At 40.2% G+C, this 21,700-nt stretch overlaps 2 protein-coding genes across 16 annotated transcripts in view; both read right to left on the bottom strand.

Annotated features, from left to right (window-relative positions):
• Positions 1–14,761, bottom strand: part of prage — a 79,949-nt gene extending 65,188 nt beyond the window's left edge. The window contains exon 1 of the mRNA NM_001258549.1: positions 14,258–14,761. The gene's annotated coding sequence lies outside the window, so the exon portion shown is untranslated. The remainder of the gene's footprint in view (positions 1–14,257) is intronic.
• On the bottom strand, positions 415–14,755 carry Adar (Adenosine deaminase acting on RNA). Of its 15 annotated transcripts, NM_001258547.2 has the most exons (13): positions 14,258–14,755; positions 12,742–12,781; positions 9,920–10,110; positions 9,781–9,868; positions 9,520–9,665; positions 9,222–9,390; positions 8,236–8,418; positions 7,869–8,149; positions 7,655–7,805; positions 6,597–6,762; positions 5,445–5,544; positions 4,892–5,371; positions 4,479–4,824 (listed from the first exon to the last, which is right to left on the bottom strand). In NM_001258547.2, exons 3-13 carry the CDS (start codon positions 9,959–9,961, stop codon positions 4,726–4,728), a joined length of 1,905 nt encoding a protein of 634 aa, NP_001245476.1. In that variant the 5' UTR covers positions 9,962–10,110; positions 12,742–12,781; positions 14,258–14,755; the 3' UTR covers positions 4,479–4,725. The 15 variants fall into 15 exon arrangements, with proteins under 15 accessions (NP_001245477.1, NP_001284791.1, NP_726761.2 ...); NM_001258548.2 differs by having other exon boundaries at positions 415–4,824; positions 9,781–10,110; NM_001297862.1 differs by lacking the exon at positions 9,920–10,110 and having other exon boundaries at positions 415–4,824; positions 9,111–9,390.
• Positions 14,762–21,700: the final 6,939 nt, after the last annotated feature.

Raw genomic sequence — 21,700 nt, 5'->3', positions numbered from 1 at the left:
TTGCTTCCAATAGGTGAGTAAAAGCATATAAACTTTATTTATACAAAATATTTCATCGATTATTACAATATTACGTTACGTATAAATACTTACATTTACTGAAAAAGAACTGCGATGACTGCAGCAGAGACCAAAAGTATCCTGATTTCATCCCAAGTCCCCCTAGTACGATACCCACCTATATCGAAATATATTCCACTATCTTACAGGAGACGAAGTTATAAATGACACATGATGGCAACCCTACGAATACAATCCCACCTATCGGAATCTACTCACCTCCTGACATTATTTCCAATCAATCTTATGTTTGGATATGAAATGTACTTCTTAGCTATATCAAATGCATAGCTAAAAAATCCTTAGGTTCGCGATTCGTAAATAAATAAATAAATAATCGGAGGCTGTTTTGTTCTCTATATATTATTGGTAATTTATTAAATTTCATTTACATTAGTTGGAGACCGAACGATTGTGTAAATATTCATAGGCTTATAGGGTTTAAGTTTCGTCTTCAATGACGTGGGGATCATTTTATTGGCTGACAGTCGATTATAAAACAAAAAGGCCATCGTAAAATCTATTTTAAAAGTTTAAGTTATTGATACATTGGTTTTTGCCGACTTAAATGTTTATGGTAGCTGTTAACAATGCTCTTTCTTGCTCGCTATTATTCCATTTGAATCGCCTGGCTATTTGCACTAAATTTTGATCAAGTTTTGAACAAAGCTTTACGTATAAGTGTGTATGTATTTTATATGTATTAAGCCACGCATATACAGAATTCCTGGTACATACGGATTTCTTTTATAACTAAACGAGCAATTTTGGATGCATGCAATTGATTTCTACGTTCTTGCAAGTATTCAGTGTTTTAGTGTTTAAAAGAATATTTCTTAAATTGCAAATAGAATTTGTAATTCGCAGACTAGACTGTTACTATTTTGGAATTTTATTGATTCGTTATCCAAGCGAATTTCTTGAAACGTGGACAAGCGAAGTTTAAGTGTAGGAAGTGTAAACCTAGTTCTTATTAAAGTTTGTTCTGTGTATTTAGATATTAAGTGTTTATTATTTGCTTAAATCTTTTGGATATATGCACTAATCTTTTTCAAGAACAAAGTTTTACGTATAAGTGTGTATTTCTATATATTAAGTTATGCATATATTGATTTCCTGGTAAATACGGGCTTGTTCGTAAACTAAAGAAAAGCCATCTATATTTGGATGTCCGCATTGCTAAATTCCCAAACCCACTTTTCCATCAAAATTGCAAGTTTCGGTGGAATCAAAAAATATTTGATGTTTTGTAATAAGGTGTTTTTGGCTCGATGTAATGTAAATGTAAATTTACCACGATTATACTGTTTATTTCTTTGGTAGTTTAATATCCGTTTCGTAAACTTAGTGAAATATGTGTAAGCAATGCCTAGTAGATAAGCCCAAATTATGATTGTTTTTTTGGTCTCTTTTTCTAACGCGTTTAGCCCAGAATGTCAGTAATGAATGATTCTTGATCTCAGGAGCACGTAAAACAGATTCAATCTTGGCATCCTGCCGGATCTGCAATATGTTTAGCATGTTGTGTCTTAGATAATTGATTGCATACAGTCCTTGAACTCCCAAAACATCAAATGTTCTAACTATTAATACAATTGCAAGTGGTAATATAATCTGTGTTGGATTGCTGCCTTTAGCTCGTACATATGTATGCAGCTTGATTAGTGTCTTCATGCTATATGGTAGTTGGTATATGGGTTTGGTCTAGAACGCGGCTTCTTATCACTGGTTTAGCGGGATATATAGTAAAACCCGGCATGTTTTATAGTTCTATAGCATCTAAGTGTGTTTCTGAGGACTGCTTTTTGTTTGGAAGATGTAGAAATACTTTCCAAGTGTTTTGCAATTTGAGCAACCTTTTGTTTTGTATACTTATTCATGTAAGTCCAACTTCCAACTTCCAAGTACAATATCCATTTCAAACTGTGATATTTACTATGTCTATGTCTATTTCTATTTATTCCCAAACTGGTTTCAATTATATTATGAAATAATGTGAATGCGAACCGATAGGCAAACCAACTTAGTAGGTGAATGGTTAAAACCATTCCATAACAAGAGTAGAGGACTCGACTAGCATACTATTGTATATGTCTGATCTTCTTCCAACTAAGTATATTTAAAAAATTCTCATAGTTATCATTGTGTGTTCTTAGCTAGGTATTCTAATACGTGTTGAACGTTTATTAGCTGGTTCTTGAATATACCGACTTGACGACTAGCCTACGTTTTATAGGGTTTAATTTAGTGTATCTTTTCGCAATAGAAATTAGTTGACTGAAGTTTTCCTGTGTACGCTGCATTCGAGAGCCTATTGTTTTATTTTGCAATTAAAAATGATATTTGAGGAGTCCCAATGTTATACCCACCATTCCATACGTATTAATCTAGTTTGTAAAATTTCTTATTTGAAAATCTAATGTAGACAAGCATGGTGCATGCCATTTAAAAATTTTTGTTTTCCTATATAGTCATTGATTATTATCTGCTGCTGCTTATCATAGAATATTTAAGAATGGATAAAATGCAGCTATGCTGGAAGTACTAGTAAAATTTAGTATCACAGTATTTTATATAAGATCAACTTTGGTTTATCCATCATACGCGGTATTTTTGCAAATATTACTTAAGTCAATTATATCGTCATATTATTATTTAATCAAGTAATGGAGAAAAACTCGCAAGTTTTTTTTTCTTTTTCACAAATAATATGCCAATATATTTTTAGCATGCGCAGGAAAAAAAATGGTGTACATGTATCACTTTGAACTTAAAGGAAATCTATAATTAAATTTTTGCTATCGACGTAATTTGAAGAATACCACTATTGAAAATTATAAATAATGTCCTCTCCACTTAAAATATAATTTCACATTTAAAAAGCCCTGATGGTTTTCCTATTATATTTGTATTCAGCATCAGCAAATTTCCCATAAGCTACGCTTCCAAATTCAATAGCTTAAAACTCAATTGCCTACTTCGTGCCGTGCTGAAAAAGTTAACAATTAATTCTTTTTCATTTTTAAAACACAATCAGCCCATCAGGTTCACTCGGTAGTGAAGGATACAAGTTGCGAAGCAATCATGTAAATTACTACTAAAAGTATCATTAAGTGGACTGTGAGAAAGTCAAAGGAAATTAAACTTCGAAGTAGCTTGTTAATTATAAACGGCATTGGACGAATTAAGCGGTTGAATTTTAGTACTTAAAGAAATTTTACGGCTTTAAATGAAAAATTATATCGCAAGAAGTCGGTACTCAAACCTTTTCGAGGTCGTGAGTGAGATTAAGACGATTCGGACAAACTGCAACTGCAACAAAATATGCTGTGCTGCTCTAATGTCATGCAGTCCTTTTCATTTTCGTTTTCTATGCAACTTCGACGTAATATTTATTTCACATAACTGAATGGTAGGAGACTATGGCTTTATTAGGTTACCACATTTGACTAGATCATTCGTCGTAGCATTTTCAAGTACACAATAAAAGAGGAGCCAAATCGCCTTGTTTTAAATTGGAATACGTCAATCGACGTTGGAAGAGTAGTTATTGATTTGACCATTAACAATTGTCATTTCAAATTGAACGAACAACCGGAAGAACTCAGGGCGGAAGTAAATTTAAGAGAAGGTATTATGATGTACAAGTAACCACAACTAATATAGTATGTATTTCTACAATATACGAAATAGCGATACAAGCTTCATGATAAGACTTAGTTAGGTAGTTCAAATGCCTTTATCAGCATGCTACAAAATTGGTAACTAATATATGTATTTTTATTCTTATCTGCTTTCGCTTGCATGTGATTTGTATCAACTAATATGCAAAGAAATCTACGTAATTTAATTGATAAAATGTTGTTACATAGATATAATGTTTTTCAACCAAGAACACAGTTTTATTCATTGAAAATCGATTAAAGCTTAGGTTTATATCTGATCTGAAGAAAAGTACGCGAAATTAACGCAGATTCACCTAAAATGTTCTTATGCTTATATTAAGCGTGACTTTATTATTATTATAATTATTATGTCGTTGCAAATAACATTACTTAACAAAATACATTGCTTAATCGATAAGAGAACGAATTCTAGATTTCTGTTTGGATTATTGTTATTCATTGAGTGTACTTGTTGGTTTTTGGTTTTATATATATCTTTTAACTGTTTCGTAACATTCCATATTACCATATTTACCATATAAAATACGGAAAACGAAAGACACAACTCACTTGAAAGTTTCGACAGTGTGGTTACGACGACATCGCAACGCATCGCATTCATTCAAATAACAAAACAAGTCACAAACTTAAATGATAAAGAAATTGCTTTAGCCAATTTAAAAATGAATTGATTCAAAAAAAAACGCCATAATACTCCTTTACTCAGTTCCAGCATAAAAACTACATTCTATTCTATAAATATTCTAGAGCTGTTCTTTATATTTCGAGCATAAGCATCTTTGTGCTTGCTATTGCAATGGGTACGCAAAGTTGGCAGGTTGTCAATCATATGAAGTGGTATATCATAGCGATGTGCTTGCACCCAATATAATTTGCATTCTATATCAGAATTTGTCATAAAATCTATGTCGTCTAATTCTATTAATTGCTTGCCGTTGCTGTTGTCTTTTTTAAAATTATATAATAGTGCTGAGTGCAGTCATTCGGCAAGACCGAACTCGTCTTGTTCAATGGGTTTCTTCAGCCAGCTGCCAAGGTCTTCTCGCTTGAATGCAGAGAACAATTCTAGCTTTGCGATCTACAAGAACAGATGTGGCAAACAATTTGATGCATATCCTCAAATGATCCAGCATATAAACACTCACCTGATAGTCCTTAACGTTAGCTTTGGTTTGCCCATAGTCAGTGGTTACTTTGCGGACTAAAATACCGGGCAAGTTTGCCATTAGAAATCCATACTTAACGAAAAACGCCTGCTTTGTGATGCGAGACACCTGGCCGCCAATGGTTCGACCGGTTAGCGAGTTCACCACTTCCAGCTCGGTGTCCCCAATGGTCCAATTGATCCCGAAGTTGGGAGCCTTGGCCTGATTCCGCGGCTCGGCCGAAGTGACTAGTGCCAGGCGCGGCTTGTTCAGATGGTACGGCGGTGGCAGGCCTTGAATGGACTTCTCAATTCGGCCGCAAACTGCGCGGTACATGTGCTCCGGATGCAACAGGCTTCCCAGCACAATCGAATGCAGGTACACCGGTTCAATTATGGAAGACAATAGTGAGCCTTGGATGCCCACGATGTTCCAACGGGCAATTTTATCCGAGCACGACATTGTTAGCAGGCGTTGGCCCTGCACAAAAGTCATAAATGTTGTAATGTTGATGGTTTACCACGATCTAATAGCAACCGCCCAATCGGGTTACCTGCAATACGCCATCCCACGTCTGGATACCATCACTGCTTTTCACTGGAATCGTCCCCTCACCGGACTCGATTTTGGTGCGCAGCTGGCCACGAGCTTTTCTGTTGATTGATGATTATTTCATGTATGATTCGTTGTCGGCATTATAAAATGTGAGTATGGAAAATATAATTATTAGCTTGTTCAAAAACTACGTTTAAAACATGCCAAGTAATACTGGAAACAAAACATGGTATGAATTACTTCATTATGTGGTAGGGAGTGGCGGGCGGCAAGGCTTATCATTAAAATTCATTTCTCACATATACTTCAAAGTAATCCCTCAGACCGGCACCTATTAAATCTGATTCAAATGGTAGGTACTTTTATGCTTAACCTATTTCGAACTGTCATTTTAAACGATTGTTGCAAACAAGAAAGGAAACTTCGGAGCTCCGAAGTTTGTAGACGGACATTGCCATATAGACTATGCAATAGTTTATTAATAGCGGAAGAGATGCCTTATTCTCTGCGTTCTATAACAACTGCAAGGGCATACAAATACGTATTTAACAAAATTGTGGAAGCGGAAGCCCATGTTTTGTATATCCTTGTCATCTTAATCACTTGACTGAATCGTTACAGACACATACATACAGACAACGGATGGCGAATAAAAAGCCGGGGGCAAATACATTTCTAAACAGACTCAACACAAAGAGTAAAAGCTTTAAAATACCTGATTTCTTGTATACATTCATGCTCATGTTCAAATTGATAGTTCTAATATTTAATATGAACAATTTCGTGCATTATGTTGCCACAAATTGAAATGAAAGTGTGCGATATAGTGCTTTCTTCTTTTGGCATATGCTTGCATTCCAGATTTTAAAAGTTATTTATAATGAACAAATGTCGCAATTTCATTGACGGTAACTTGTGGCATTCTTAAGCACGCAATTGTACATATACAAATATATATTTTTTTTATGCAAATACAAATTTTTTTTGCAATCTCAACGTGTTTCCTGCAGGGAAATGTCGTTTCTTATTGCGTACAAATATAAATCATTATAATTCTACTTGAATAATACAATTTAAATGTGTAAATAGGTAGAGAAAGTATTCTTCATATAAAAATATCGAGTATTTATAGAATGCAGTTTGTACCAACCTATTTGGATGTTTATCAACACCAGTGTCGTTTTCGTGAGGACTAAATATCCGTGCATCCCCACAAGGTGCTGTATTTATATACAAATGGAAATGTACCCCGGATTTTAGTTTATAAGGGTATTGCCCATCAGTATTCCTCACGAAAATCGACTGATATGCTGTGGCTAAATTTAGGAGAAAATTGAATAAGAGTAATCAAATATAAATTAAAGTAAAACGAAGTAGTTTTATGTTTAAATCTCATTCTTTTCACCAATACGCAAAGGTATACATGAAAAGAAGTCCAACAAAACAATGCGAAACATGTTTTAGTAAGAATGTTAAGCTGGGAAAGCAAAATGCCAATCGCAAAATACTACGCAACTTATACATATTTTATGATTTTGTTTTGAGCCAAAGGCAAATACCTTTTCCTATAATGCCCACTCTTATTTCCAAGTCAAAAGAACTATCATTAATTGTGTTTCCGATAGGTGAGTTTTGACTTAAGAATACTAAATGTGTTCACTGGGCCCAAATCATGCCACAGGCATTACATTGAATTCAAAAGAAACAATGTTACTTTAGAAGCTTTCCCTTTGCTACTTAATAATTGGTTTGCAATTTAGATAATAATTCAATGAAATAGTACAACTGAAATGTTAGTAATTAAGTAATTAAGGTAAATGCCATTCAAAATAAAGGATATTCGAGATTTTTAATGTTTGTGCTTAGATTTGATAATGTTTACAAATTGTTTATTTTTAAGATGGTTTGCCCTTAAAATTTAATTTTGTATAAACACCTTCTAAAACGATCAGACGGGGAAAACATAAGTTAGCTTAAAGTGCTTGTTTATAATGTGTAAAAGAAAGAAAAAATAAAAGTTTGTGCTCGTATACGGTTAATGAGCACAAATCGGAACTTTAGCTTCTATGTAGGCAATTCTTGCTGGTAAAGCGTACATTTTCGATATCAACATTTAACAACTAGATTATGCATTACTCTTAGATTTAAGTTCTATGGTATTATTAGTATACGTAAACTGAACTTAGCATATACATCAAACAACTATACCCTGATTGCACTGAAGGTCCAGCTGTGCATATAAATATTTGAGAAGACAACGCCTGGAGACTATTTCAGCATGGGAATCATTTAGGACAGCTCCGTTCACACTCATATGCTCACCGCTGACACACTTGGTGCCCGTCGAAACTGAAATAACCTGATCAAGGATGGGTTTGGCATTATAATTGGTTTCGCAATGCTTCGCTGGCTGCGGACTCACTTTGGCTTCACAAAAATTCATGTTTTCAGTCATTACAATGCCCGCTAATACCTTTCGACGCGAGTAAGCCTCCTGGCCCTTGATTACTTCCATGAACTTTTCTAAGACCAACCGACCAATCGTATCCGCGTGTATCTGAGGCAACTCCATCGATGACGACTTGTCGTCGATTGGCAGGGGTACGTTCTTCTGTGGCACCACCATTGGACTGTAGGAAATATTGCATAACGAAGCAAGTGCCGCCTTAGCTGCCGCATTTTTCGCCGTCTTTTTGGAAGGACCTTGAGAAAAATTGAGTTACACATTAGCATACATTGTATGTGGCTGGGTGGGTTGACGTTAACAACGAGATAATTCAACTACATACCTGTTCCATCGAACTTCTTTTCGTTGATTGTGACGGTCATTTTGAAGCGACAATTGTTCTGGGCGCCGTCAATATTAATGCATTCGAAATTAACGTCATTAAATAATTCGTAGAGGAGCATGACAGGACCCTTATCTGGAACCTTCTTCTGACCGTCAACAGTAATAGCACTTTTGCTGACATCTAGCAATATAAAACAAAATTAGCTGGGGATATTTGACTGCTCGTCACTCTGAAGCTACGCCTTAGTTTTCTAATCTTATTTCAGACGCAATAGTGGTCTCTAGCCATATCAGACAAACGCGAGGGGAACAATGAACAAGAAACACAAGAAACTTATAAAAACGTAGAGATCAACCAATGAAAGTCAATTTAAGTAAGCGTACGACACTGAAGCACAGAATTGGTTGCTCTATTAAGCATAATGTGCTGAATAAGGCGCATTAATAAAAGGAAAAAAAAAAAAAAAAAAAAAAAACAAGAGAAAAACAGGACTCAAGTACACCGAGGCCTTTTAGTAGCCGATTGTTGGGTTATTTATTAAAAATGGGTTCAGTAAGTAAAAAGCATTCTCTTTGGCCTATAAAAACTTCAGTCCAAATGAGCTGTGTGTGCTCTCATACAAATAACACAAACGATACCAAAATCAACATTGCGAACCTTACGGCACTTTAAACATACATATTTGCTTAAAATCATTGATAACAATTGATTTTGTGACATGGCCGATACTATTGGATATTCGGCCAAAACATTGCTATTAGATGAATGGAGACATCTTTGATATGGCCACAACGCATAAGGTTCCAGAATAAATTATATTAAATAATAAATTAAAATAATTAACAAAAGAGGATAAAAACACTAATACTTGCTCTGACTCATGCAAAACGTGGGTTGTTCAAGCGAGGTAGGGTTGGATAGCTTTTCAGTCAACATCGTCTGAATGATCTCAAACATTTTTGAACTGGACAAATTTTCAATACCATTTTCAAGATGTTCATCGCTGGTAAAGTCCAAGTTGCCCGCCGGCTTCAGAGGCGACAGAACTGCTCCATCCTTAAACTGTATAAAGCTGCGCAGTGCAGTTGCTGCTGCTTCGATGCGTGCAACTTTTTTACTACGGCCCTGGCCCAAGTATTTCTGTCCATCGACCTGTGAATTAGATTAGAGAACTTGAGATCGCAGGTTCCGTTCCTTTGATAATTCCTCAAAGCGACCTCCTCATGTTTCAGCTCAGTGGTCGATCGCTCAGAGGGTCCGATGGGTTTAAACATATCTTACCTCCACGGATATCGTGAATAGAGGTGCGTGTACCGGACCAGTCTGTGACTCCAATTTGTAAATCAGTCCATGTCTTAGCTCATTCAGCATGGCCACCGTGTTCTTCGGCTGGGGAATGCGCTCCTTGCACATTTTCTTTTTTGGATCTAGTGAAACGAAATGGCGTTGGGAATCAGTGTACTAATTCGCATTTGATCTAGCAATCTGGGATATGCCCGCATGGCACATTGGGCACATCCTAGTGCTTGGGGATGGACTTACCAGAGTATTTTGGCATCTCATAGCCACGTTTTTGTGGCAATTTTCGGTTATAGCCATTCATGTTGATATCGGATGGTGCACTCACCGGCTATGGATACGTATGCATTAATAGTGAAATCAAGAGTATTTAGGCATTTACTTTTAACACTGTACAGTACAACGAAAAGCATTCAAACTTCATTTTAAGGACCCGTTTTGTGTGTAGGCATGTAGTAACTCGCGTCTTCTAGAGGACTTGCTTTTTATGGCACCAAAGCAAGTATCATTGACACGGTTCTTCATTTGATATTACCATATATATCAAATATTGCCGAATTGAATTATGCACTTCTAGAAAGCAAAAACATGACTTAGAGACCAATCATGGTACATACATACACACAACGCTTTGTTTAATATTACGCACAACAACATCGATACCATATAGACAGTTATAGCAAGACGTTTGTAAAACAATAGCACACGAATACGTTTAGTTACAACGACTTTCTCACACATTTTGCTCGGTTAAAATATGTTCATATAATTTTGTGTTATATTTTTGGTAGTTTTTTGTGGGCTTACGGCTAAAAGGCATACAAATATTAAACTACATGTTGTATCTCTCCTTGAGTGCGAGTTTGTTTCGGTTCAGTTTGGTTTGAACACAGAGTTCGGTTGGACTAAATCTACTTACATTGCCAGGCAATGATGGGAACGTAAATCGGCGCTTAACAAAAAATCGTGACCTTTTTCCTGCATAACTAGAGGCGGCATAAAACTGTTGACGTTGGTAACCAAATGAGGATCGAGCTACTCGCATTGCATGGTGGCATGATTTGTAGCACGCACGCCCTGGTTTGTAGGACACTGGATACATTATTGGTCCACCTATTTCACTGCTATTTCTGTTGCAAGAAAACTGAGCAGCGAGCATCGAGCAACGATATGACATTCAAGACCGTCTACAACCCAGCGACTGATAAATTTCGAGTTTCCCGGCTAAGCACTGACATTTATCTGACAACGACAAAAGCCAACTGCAGCTAATTTTGTAGAAGGAACTGCAATTATGAAAAAAAAATTTTAAAAATGTACATACATGTGTAAAAACACATGTTTGTAAGTGTGCAGATAATTTGCGCGACTAGCTGCGATCTCGAGGAGCTCGATATTTATATACCCTTTTAAAGGGAAGGCACATGTGCCATGCCAGTCCGTTTCAGTGCAAGGCATTCGGGGACACTTCAAAGGGCTGGGCTGAAAAGGTATCTGATAGGATACTGGGGAATTCGTTTGATTTGCTCCCTAACCCGTACCAGTACTGGCCGAAAAAAAAATACATAATAAGCTGTGTTAGCCATCTTTTTTGAGTCGAGCATGGAATTAATTTTGAAAACCACTCTTAAGGGGGCACCCGTTCTAATCGAAGGACATCAACCTTGCTTTAATGGCAGGTGTCATTTGTTTTGCAATTGAACAGAAAGCACGGTGCATGTCGAAAATTGAGATGCTTTGGCGCTGATAAAACTTTCGCAGACGCCCAGAAGGCAGATTTCGTCGAATTAATGAAGTCAAAATGTCAGAAAGACATTACCAACCCTACAGCATGAACGAATTTACATTAAAATTTGGATGTCGGTGGAGCGGTTATTGCTGCAGCAGCTGCAGCACAAACTCAGAGATGCATGAGTTGCATTGGCGTATCAAAATCTGCAGTAATCAACAGCAACATTTTAAAATAAATATCTTGCGAAAATGTGTGCGTGTACATATACTAAGACTCCGGGATATACGATACACATTTGCGGAATCACTCAGTTCGAAGAAATTATATTTATGGTCAAAGTTTGGAGCAATTGGCGCTTGCAGTCTCGTAGTTTATTTATGTGCGCATAGGTGGCTAAAAGGACAGCTCACCGAGCTGCACGGCAAGTACGAAGAATACCTTTAAAATTTCTTTATAATTTCAATAAGTAGATATATTGCCTGCCCAAAGTGGGAAACAATAAATGTGAAATGCCCAAAGTGTGTTGTGAACAAAGCACGAAATAAACAAGTGAAACAATCGGAAACTCGTTAGGCTCGAGAAATATCCTCTGTCGCTGTTCTGACCATTTCGAATTCATTACAACATATTTATATAACACAGCACCTGTGTGTTGAGTGTCATTTGTCGGACAAGTGATGGCGAAAATTGTAAATGTCTAGTATAATAGGACCGGACCGGCCAGCTTCAAGTACTAATGAACATCAAGTACAACATCAAGCATAATTCCGTTCTTAAATTATGATCAGTTTTTTCATTTTAAATAAACACATCGAAAAAGAATAATAAGAAATTCCTTTGGGGAACTTAGGTGGTGTTGTGATTCATAGCAAAAGAAATGTTGAAAATAAAGAGGATCTATAGGAAAGCAAGGTATAAAGTTACCTACCATTTAATCATAAGTATCTTATGCTATTTAAAAACGAGTTGCAAAAATGGAAAACGGAACAAGAAAGTACACCAGAATATAATGTAATTGTCCTAAAACTACGAATCATGCCATATGGAGTATAATAATTGCACATAACTACGCCTAATATCATGCTATATTGTTTAATAGTAATAATACGTTTACATTTATGCATAGGAGTCTACGGCAAGATCAAACTGAACCATATCGCTTCCAGCCAATATGCAGTCTTATTACCATGAAAGACCCAGAATAACCCCGGTCCTCGTGACCAAAGCCTCTTACTTCCTGGATGAAGCCTCTTACTTTGCTTCACTGCCTTTAAATTTCTGACTATAGTAGAGTTCTTAAAAGTAAAGTCCTGAAATCGACCGATTCAATCTAAGCGTACATATGCAATTTTGCGTAAACTTAACATGCAAGCTGTGTTGGAGAATTCGTAAAAGTACATTTACATACATAAACATCGCATAAGCAAGTTATAAAGAAATCTAATTTTTAATGACGATTTTCGTCTACTTACGTGCTGGGGAGAATTGTTATTAGCGCTGTTTAACATGACTCTGGAATCGAATTTCATGTACTTTATATATCTTGGTGAAATCTGTTGTGCTATTTTAATGGTGATTTATGATTTAAAGGACTATGATGATGAACTACCAATATTCAGAAAAGTAACATCAAACCGATATGAACTGAAGCAGAAGCTCTTTGTTAACAACATAAAATTCAATGCTAATAATTAGTCTATTAATTAAATCAAAGCTACGAATCTAGTCCCACCTGAGAGTATGTAAGTCTAATAAGAATTTCTCCTCTCCTTCCGATTGGATTCTGTTTCATTTTCGTGTCCATTTAGAATGCAGTTCGTAGGGCTTAGGCATACAATGTGGTATGTATGTAAGTATTTACCTATCTATCTAGCTACCTACCTATATATATCTATCTATTTATCTATATATCTATCTATTTATCTATATATCTATCTATCTATCAGTCAAATCAGATCATTGATTGGTCTTGGTCGGGACGGCAAGATATAAAGACATCGCATACAATCTCGACTCTTGAAACTAGAAAACTGCTCATAAGCATGATTATAGGCATGCGTATATATGTATGTACATTCCACATGCATGCAACATTAAACATACGTACTTGTATGCCCAAGTTACACGATTCTATCGATTTTCGTACACCCACACTCTCGTGAATTGGCCAATCGGGCCCATAGCCGTCGTAGCCATCGACTGGCTGGCCAAAAGTGCACTACACACAGTATACAACTTATGCAGGCACCTTACTATCTGCTCTTTTATGCACTAAGCTCTGCGCCACATTAGGTAATTACACATGGTCAGATGTATCTCGTGTTCTTCCTCTACGAGCCGCGCATTCTGAATGAATCTGAGTCTGAACCTGGATCTCAATCTGTAGCTGTATATGTATCTGAGCGACTTTTGAGACTCGCTGCAAGAATGGATGCAAACTTATTGGCCTATAGCTTGTTGGCTTGTTTGTTTCGCTCAAGAAAGTGAAATGCAAAGTGAACAGGGGAAGTTCGCGAGGGGCAGATGAACGCAATTCACTGCAATGCAGCAGTGAAGCCTTTCCCTTCTTCTTTCCTTCCTCTCTTCGCCACTCGCTCCTCTCTCTCCTCCTCCTCTTTCGTTCTCTTCCGCTTTGATGTTGGTCGGAATCGGAATGTTACGTCGCATGTGCTTTTGCATGTGTGTCCCTGTGTTTGTGTTTTGTTTTTTTGTTTTTGCCATGTAGCTACGTAACACCCCTTATCCACTACCCACTATTCACTATCCACTTTGCTCCACCTATTATGCCGTTTTGCGGCACTTATCGGGGGGAATTGCTCCTATTTCGGGACACAATACCTATAAAATCTATTGACTTCCGTCGCTTGCCTTTTATTTGCATGAATGCGATACGCGATATACAACGACACATACACACACACACACACACACGGCTGCAGATGTGTGCACATGTATATTGGGTTCTGTTCTTTTCTGGCTACTGCATACCTTTTTGCTCTAATTATTGATTTTTACTTCGCTGTATCGGCAGAGTGTCATTTGTTAACGGTTCTGCTCTCTTCGTTGGGCAGCCGATTCTAGCCTCCTCGCTTCGCTGTTTCGTCGATTAGGATAGGATTTGTGTGGCTGCAACTGCAGTGGCGTGCAATTGCATATTTCACTTGGCGGCACTCGGGAGAAAAAAAAAAGCACCCACGTACACGCACGGACACACGCACACACTTGCAAGCCCTTGTGACACACACACTGACATGGCCGGACAAACAAATCAATGCTTGTTTGTTTTATCTTCGGTGCGGTGCTGCTCTTTTCTCTGGCCGCGCGTTTACTTCGATTTGGTTCCTCGATGCGGATTAAACATAAATCGCGTTACACTTGTTCAAATCTGCACATTTGCTGCATTACATTGCATTAGAAAAAATAACAATGACCCTTCGTCGCTTTTTTGTTGCTCGGAATCTAGCGATGTGAGCAGTTATCACAATATCTAATATCGATACTTACATCGTAATGTTACTGCTCGAATCAGTCCGCTTATATCGATATTTTGGATATCTGCCAACAGTAGCTGTTAACAAAATTTCCCACCGTAGAAATGAGTAGTATTAGTTGTAGTAATTGTATGATTTGTTAGGCACATTGGTCTAAAAAAAATGGTTTGCATTTAATTCACCTTCTTTCATACATTAACATTCTTTACCTTCAATTACAAAAACTATATTATCCAGAGCATGGTAACAGAATTGTTGGAAAACGTTATACTAACGAGTGCCTGTTTTAAGAGTTACTTTTCGAACAATTCACTTATAATACTAAAAATTAACTTGGTGTACTTAAACTTACACACTACTTTGCGGAAATTGTACCCCAATTTGTGAATATATTGTGAATATACTGCAACAGTTTGTTTAGGTACCTAACGATTTTACTTATCCATTTATCTTGTGTGTTTAAAATTAATTTTACTTTTAACTGATATAGATTTTTTGGTTTCCATACATAATTAATCAACTTTTAATGAAGAACTTTTTTCTTGCGTATATATTTTTCAGAAATGGATCCCGTTTAATTTTGCATGAAATCTAACAGGCTTCAAATACTAAAATTCAAATAGCTACATAAAAATTCTTTTGATATAAAAATATGTTTCGTTAGTTTTTATCGGCTCACATTCTTTCTTTAGTTTTTAAAATTTATTTAGCACTAAATACGAAATTGTTAATGAAAGTGTATATTAATTATATATATGCTAACATCGATATCGCCATTGCGATGTTATTGTGTTTTTTCTGTTACTTGGTTTAGTTGCACCCATTAGTATTTTTTTATGTCCTGGTGCTGGTCACACCGGATTGTCAATGGGCTTTAGCGAGGACGCCTTCCCAACTTAGTGAGTGCGCGCTCCCTTGCAAAGCTCCGCGATGATACATATGTAGCGCCATCTGGTGACTGTTTGACGCACTTCGATGCAGTTCCATTCATTACTTTTCAGTAGTTTATTACCACCTAGTATTAATCATAGCTAAGGTATAATCATTACTTTTCAGTAGTTTGTTTATTACCACCTAGTAATCATAGCTAAAGCATAATCACCGCTGTAGTTGTATAAAAACTAGCGGCGATTTTACATTGGCATGTCCTGGAGAATCATAGCTATGACGAAATATTACATTCTTAAGCAGTAAATTCGCAATTGATTCATCGTTGTTTCCTCCTAAAAATAGAATTGAAATTTTCATCAGCTTTTGTTTGATATTCTGGGTGCGGGGTATATTCAAATTTGTATCTTCGCATAGAAACATCTTTTGACGCAAGCACTCCTACGAATGGATGGTTTTAGATATTTAGATTAGATTGATCGGAGCGGAGGAAGCTCAAATTCCGCCCAACAGAGACGTTCATTGGAGTTGAGTGGGCCAAGTTGGCCGGGTTACTTTGCTTGAGCCAAGTGCAGAATGTGTAGAAAATGAAGATGCAAACCGAATCAGGGAAATTGGCAGAGCAAAGTGTCATCGCTTCAAAGGAAACGCCAGGCATCGGACTCTAGCTGGAGTTGCGATGAAGCTGGGAAGGATTGCTTTGTTTCTCCGTTTGTGGCCGACGAAGTGTGTTGCTCTCGCGGCAGGAGAGCATAGCAAACAAGGCTGAGCTGATGTCGATGGCAATTGCATCCCAATACCCCACAATACCCCGACACCGAGAATAATACATTTGGACGGACATACATACTAGATGGAGCAGCAGAACAAAGCCTTGTGGTGCGGCTCACACATCCTGTCAAGCGAACAAGGTGCCGGCTTGACTCAGCCCTTCCAAGGAGCCTTCAATGCAAGAGCTATTCAAAAATAGTTTCCATTTTGGCATTCTGCGCAAAATGTTGTCCTGGTCGCAGCTCGCCAGGATTCGATAAGTTGGGAGTGGGGGGGGGGCGGAGTGGGGCCTCCACGCCTAACTCCTAACAACCAGGCTAACACGGTGTAGGCGGCGGGGCGGAGTGGGGCGATGCAGGGACAAGTTCGCAAAAATTGTGCGCATATTAAAATTCTTGGTGAAAGCTTTTGACATAAATTAAAACTTTTTTTTAATGTACGTACGAGGCCCCCAGCTTCGGAACTCGAGCTCCCCGATCCGCCACCCCATCCCACCATCCGCTACTCCATCCGTCGTATTTTTATATGAAAAGCCAAGCGCCAAGCGCTCCTCCGCAGGTGGATAGCAGACTAGGATGGCAGCCCAAGAGTGTGTGACCCATACGCGGATTTCTTTGTTTTCGCCAACTGCTTGTGCAAGAGGAGGCAGCTCCTCCGAGGCGAACGGCCGCATTCCGCGCCCAGGCCTCCTGATTACTCGACTTTGAGGCGTCTTAGTTGTCAGCGCACCGAAGAAGAAGTACTCGGTGCCCTTTTTCCCACGACACTGACACATAGAGGGCTGATTGGAAACTTTTTTAATTAATTTCCATGCCAAAAAGTAACTGGCAGACTCGGCGTGGGATGGCCCATGATATCGATGGAGCGCATTGAGCGAAACTTACGCATGCCATGGATGGGCCAGGATGGGCTAGACCCATAGGTTCTATACATACCGGCCTGGGTGGCGGACTCGATGCCGATATTGATACCAGCTAGAGTGCATTAAAAATGGATTTCCTTTCATTGACGCCGCTTGGCTGGCAGTGGGCGGCTTGGAAGCGGGGGGCGTGGCTCAAAGACAACATTTTTGGCATCAAAATTATTTATGAGCTTACTGTGCGTAACGTGTCTTGGCGCCCACTCCACATCCACGTAAAGCAGTCGTGCACCGGAAAGAAACGGCGCAAGCGAAACAGTAGCAAGTAGCAAGTAGCAACTACCATCTGCTGGCCAGCCACCTCGGTTTCTCTCAGTGCACGCGGACTGAGCTGAGGTGTCGGACTGTCAGTGCTAATGTCGCATTGGCTACGTGATTGTCGGTGCTGGCGACTGATTTCTGCGCCTGCGACAAAACTTTTTCAATAATGTATAAATCAAACTGTCATAAAGTCACAGTCGCAGATTGCGAAATCGCCGCGTTGCGAGCTGCCACCCGCCCACTCGGATTCACAGATGTGGGAGTGGCTCCTGCATAGTTCTGGTTCGCGCGTTCCGGATTCCGGAGGAGTTCAGGAGTCGCTACCGGTGTCACATTTTCTTAGACAATTTAAGCTGCGATTGCGCTGCCTGATGTGCATTTAATGTGTGTCTGCTGTAGCCTCGTGCCGAACCGCCGACAACCCCCCAGATGTTACCTGTCTGCCCCAAAACGTTACTCACATTCAGGGAAATATGTCACAAAATTTATTGCAAAATAATTTGGCCCGGCTCTCGCTCGTGTGTCCTCCATTTCCAGGCTCCACTGTGCTGCTAATGCCCACCGCTGGCCACTTATGAGGCTTAGGATGGGAGGATGGGATTGCGGCCTTGCGGACTCTTGTCTTACGATCTCAGCCGTTGGGTGGTAGCGATGTCCCCCATCCCCCATCCCCCCATCCTCCATCCACCATCCGGCCAACCGCTTCATCCGAAAATATTAAAAATTCCTTCGCTTCCCCACAAAGAGTGCCATCCTCTTTGGGTGTTCGAATTGAATCTTCTGGCTGCTTTTTGGGGGGTTTGTTTAATGTTATGCACCTCATTTATTTGATTCGAATCGCTTAGTTTCAATCTACTCGTAGGCGTTATATAACACACATATGATTGTATAAATAGTGCAGTGCCAACAAATTTAAGTTGCGGTGCAATTAAATACGGCAAAGGGAAAGTAAGCAAATGTTTGTGTTTGTGCGTTCGACTCGTTTGAATGCGGAATATTTTATTCTTTTTTTTTGCAAATACGCTCGAAAAAATGTAAATTTAAATTTAAATTTAAATACAATAATAGCAACAGCAGCGGCAGCACGAACGAAGAACGAGAGAGAGCAGGAAAAACCTCTCAAAAGCGTGCCAATGTACGCAAACAGTCGATTGCGTGTGTGTGTGTGGGTGTGGGTGTGTGTTAACACACTGCCAGCAATGCGGTGGGTGTTGCTGCCCCAGTGGGCGAAAGTGGGCGGAAGTGGGCGGAGCGGTGGGCCAAAAGGCTTTGGCCGGCCAAGACTGACTCTGATTGATCTGCATGCGCGTGTTTAAACAAAAATTCGCAATGTAAATCGGCAAATATGCACGCCAATGCATCCACCACCAATCGGCAGCAGGTTCCATTTACAAAGTGCTTTCTGGTCCAGGAGATCTCGCGGGGAGATCAGGAGGAGCAGCTCACAGCTCGCCACATGGATGTAATGCGTCAGTAGCGTCTATTTTAACCAACCCAGTCGAAGCACCTGCTCTATAATGTTTCAATCGCATTCGATGGCAATCGCGGCGAATGTTTAATCGAGCTGATAATTACGCGACCTTGTGCGGCGCATCGGTGGTGATATATGGCCAGCCAGCCAGTCGACCAGCCATCCATCCAATGGTGCATCCAGCCTGTAAAGCGACATGAGGCACCTTCGTCGGTTGAACGGATATGGCTGCCAAGCGGAGCCGAGAAGTCGACGCCTTCGAAGCGTTTTTCCATGATTTATTAACTAAATTAGCTGCGGTATTATTTCTAGCACCCACGCAGGCGGAAAAGCAGCAAAATAATAGGCAGAACCCAGGCACAAAAGCAGCAGGAGCATAAAAGCGACCGACCACTATGCACTACCCACCATCCAACATCCACCACCCACTGCCCACTACCCACTTGCCACATTCCACTTGCCACTTGCCAAAAGACGCCCCACGAAATCGGGACGAGGAGCAGCAGGAGCAGCAACAACGGACAAGTTGGTAACTTTAAGAAATTTACACCATCAGCAGATAAGAGTGCATGGCCACCAGGCAAAGGAGAAGGAGGAGGCGGATGTGGAATGGACGTGGATGCACCGCCGTGGAGGCAAGAACTTCAAGCTGCTAAAGAAAATTTGCAGCGCCGACACTTTTTGCCGCCTTTGCCCTTGTTGTCGGCCCTGTGTTTGCAGCAAACAATCTGTTTCCCGGCATCAACTTGGCCAGAAAAATTGAAACAAGCTGAACAGCGGCAGTCAGCTGGAACGGGAAAATCGGTACGAAGGGCGCTCCTGTCATCCTTCGGGTGGCATTGCAGGGGATTGCAGGGGATAGCAGGATTGGAGGATTAGGGTGGTGCTGGAGAGTGTGCAGTGTGCCTCTGTTGTGCTGCAAACTAGCAACTTGTGGCGTGGGCATGTATCACATTTAGACACGGCGAAAGACAGATATATAAACTTATAAAGACCAGGCCCGCCCGAGCCCGAAACTGAGCCCCCCGAAAAATATGCGAGTACACGAGTATAGCATAGTATAGTATATTATAGTAAGTATAGTTGCAGAGGCAAGCACAAAAACCATATTTGGCAACTGAGCAGCAGTTGAAAGGACTTTGCAGCGCGCACAACTGATGAATTATGGCCAAAGTTATTGGCTGCTGGTCGGGGGCGGGTTGCCTGCCTCTTATAGGCTGCCTCCTTGCTCGCCAATGTTTTTCTGCTCGGCGTGGCAACTACTGATAATAAGATATACTTACGGGCGCAGCCCAAACCGCGTCAAACGCTCCGCCTCCAGATCCACCAGCGCCCACTGACTCCTCTACTTCCGCTCCAACTGCCACTTGCACTCCAGCTCCCACTCCAACTCCAACTGCTGGTCGGGCTTCATCGGAAGTCTAGTAAATAAAAAGTTGCATGGCCAGCAGCGTGTGCTGGCAGCCAAAGGCCGAAGTCCGAAGGCCCCAAGGCTGGAAATAAAGGGCAACTTAACAAGTTTAATTGTACGAAACGGAAATGAAACTTTGCCTTCTGGCTTGGTTGACTTCTGGCTCCACGGCGCCACCGGTTTTTTAATGATAAGAATGAGCAAATGGACTATAATTTGCATATTCGAGTTTGGGCACAGGGCATCTGGAAAGCAGTCGTACCCCGGAGATTCCAGCAAGGGTATTCCTTCGTCGTCGGCATGGAGTACGAGTATAGGGGCAACCCGCTGGCAGCATCAACATATTGAATTAAATTCGAGTCCGTGGCCAGTTGACGGAGGTTGCCCGTTTGCCGACTTCCCGGCGATTAGTCAAAGAGATAAAAAGTGACCCCTAATAGGATTTCATTTCGTCGATCCTTGCTGCCTGAATGGTGCCTCCTGTTTGGGGCACATACTCGTATGTATGTACATATGTACATTCGTAGAGTATGTGCTGTAACTGCAGCCAAATCGAAATCACGGTTCAGACTGCCGATGATTGCCGTCAATTGAATGCCAATTGTTTTTCTCTTCCCGCTTTTTCTTTTGATACATTTTTCGACCACGTTTTGTTTAGCACTGTGCGGCCTTCTGGCCCGAGCCAAATCAAAAGCTTTTGGGCCAGATCAAGTTGCCGCCGTTTGTCCATTGGCATCGGCTTGGCGGCATCACCATCAGCATCAGCATGAGCATCGGCATTTTCATTTAACGGCCGACCTGGGACAGCATGTCTGCCGTCGAGAGGCTGGGAAACCGCCGATCCGAATGGTCCAGTCGTGGGTAGGATGGCGGATGGCGGACGGCGTGTGGTGGAGTGGATGTTGCATGGGGCAATAAAACCGGTGCAGAAAGTAGAAAGTCGTGTTCTGGGCAGGCGACGCTCCACTTGGCCCCTTCAAAATTTGCAATCTTTATTGTCTATGATTGGCATTCGGTTTTTTTTTTCCGCCGCCCGGGGCACTTTGTATCTGCTCCTCGCTGAGCTCGCATCGCGACCACTGGCCAGTGATGCAGTTCGTCAGCGAGCACAGCCCATCAATCTGCCATCAAGTGATTATCTAAGCGCCGTGGCAAGTGGCACGTGGCCAGAAATAAGACCTTGCCAAGCTGCCAGTTCGAACAGATGGGTGGAAACTGC

The sequence above is a fragment of the Drosophila melanogaster genome, chromosome X (genome assembly GCF_000001215.4).
Source record: "Drosophila melanogaster chromosome X".
Classification (NCBI taxonomy): Eukaryota; Metazoa; Arthropoda; class Insecta; order Diptera; family Drosophilidae; genus Drosophila; species Drosophila melanogaster.
This window is presented reverse-complemented; position numbering and strand designations above follow the sequence as displayed.

Bases quoted from the DNA above. Each gene is read 5' to 3' on its own strand.
- Adar (NM_001382020.1), bottom strand. From the start codon at position 10,639: ATGTATCCAGTGTCCTACAAACCAGGGCGTGCGTGCTACAAATCATGC. The intron at 5,545-6,596 runs GTTGGTACAAAC...ATCAATCAACAG, and splicing joins GTTGATAAACATCCAAATAG to AAAAGCTCGTGGCCAGCTGC. The intron at 4,825-4,891 runs GTGAGTGTTTAT...CTGTTCTTGTAG, and splicing joins CTAACGTTAAGGACTATCAG to ATCGCAAAGCTAGAATTGTT.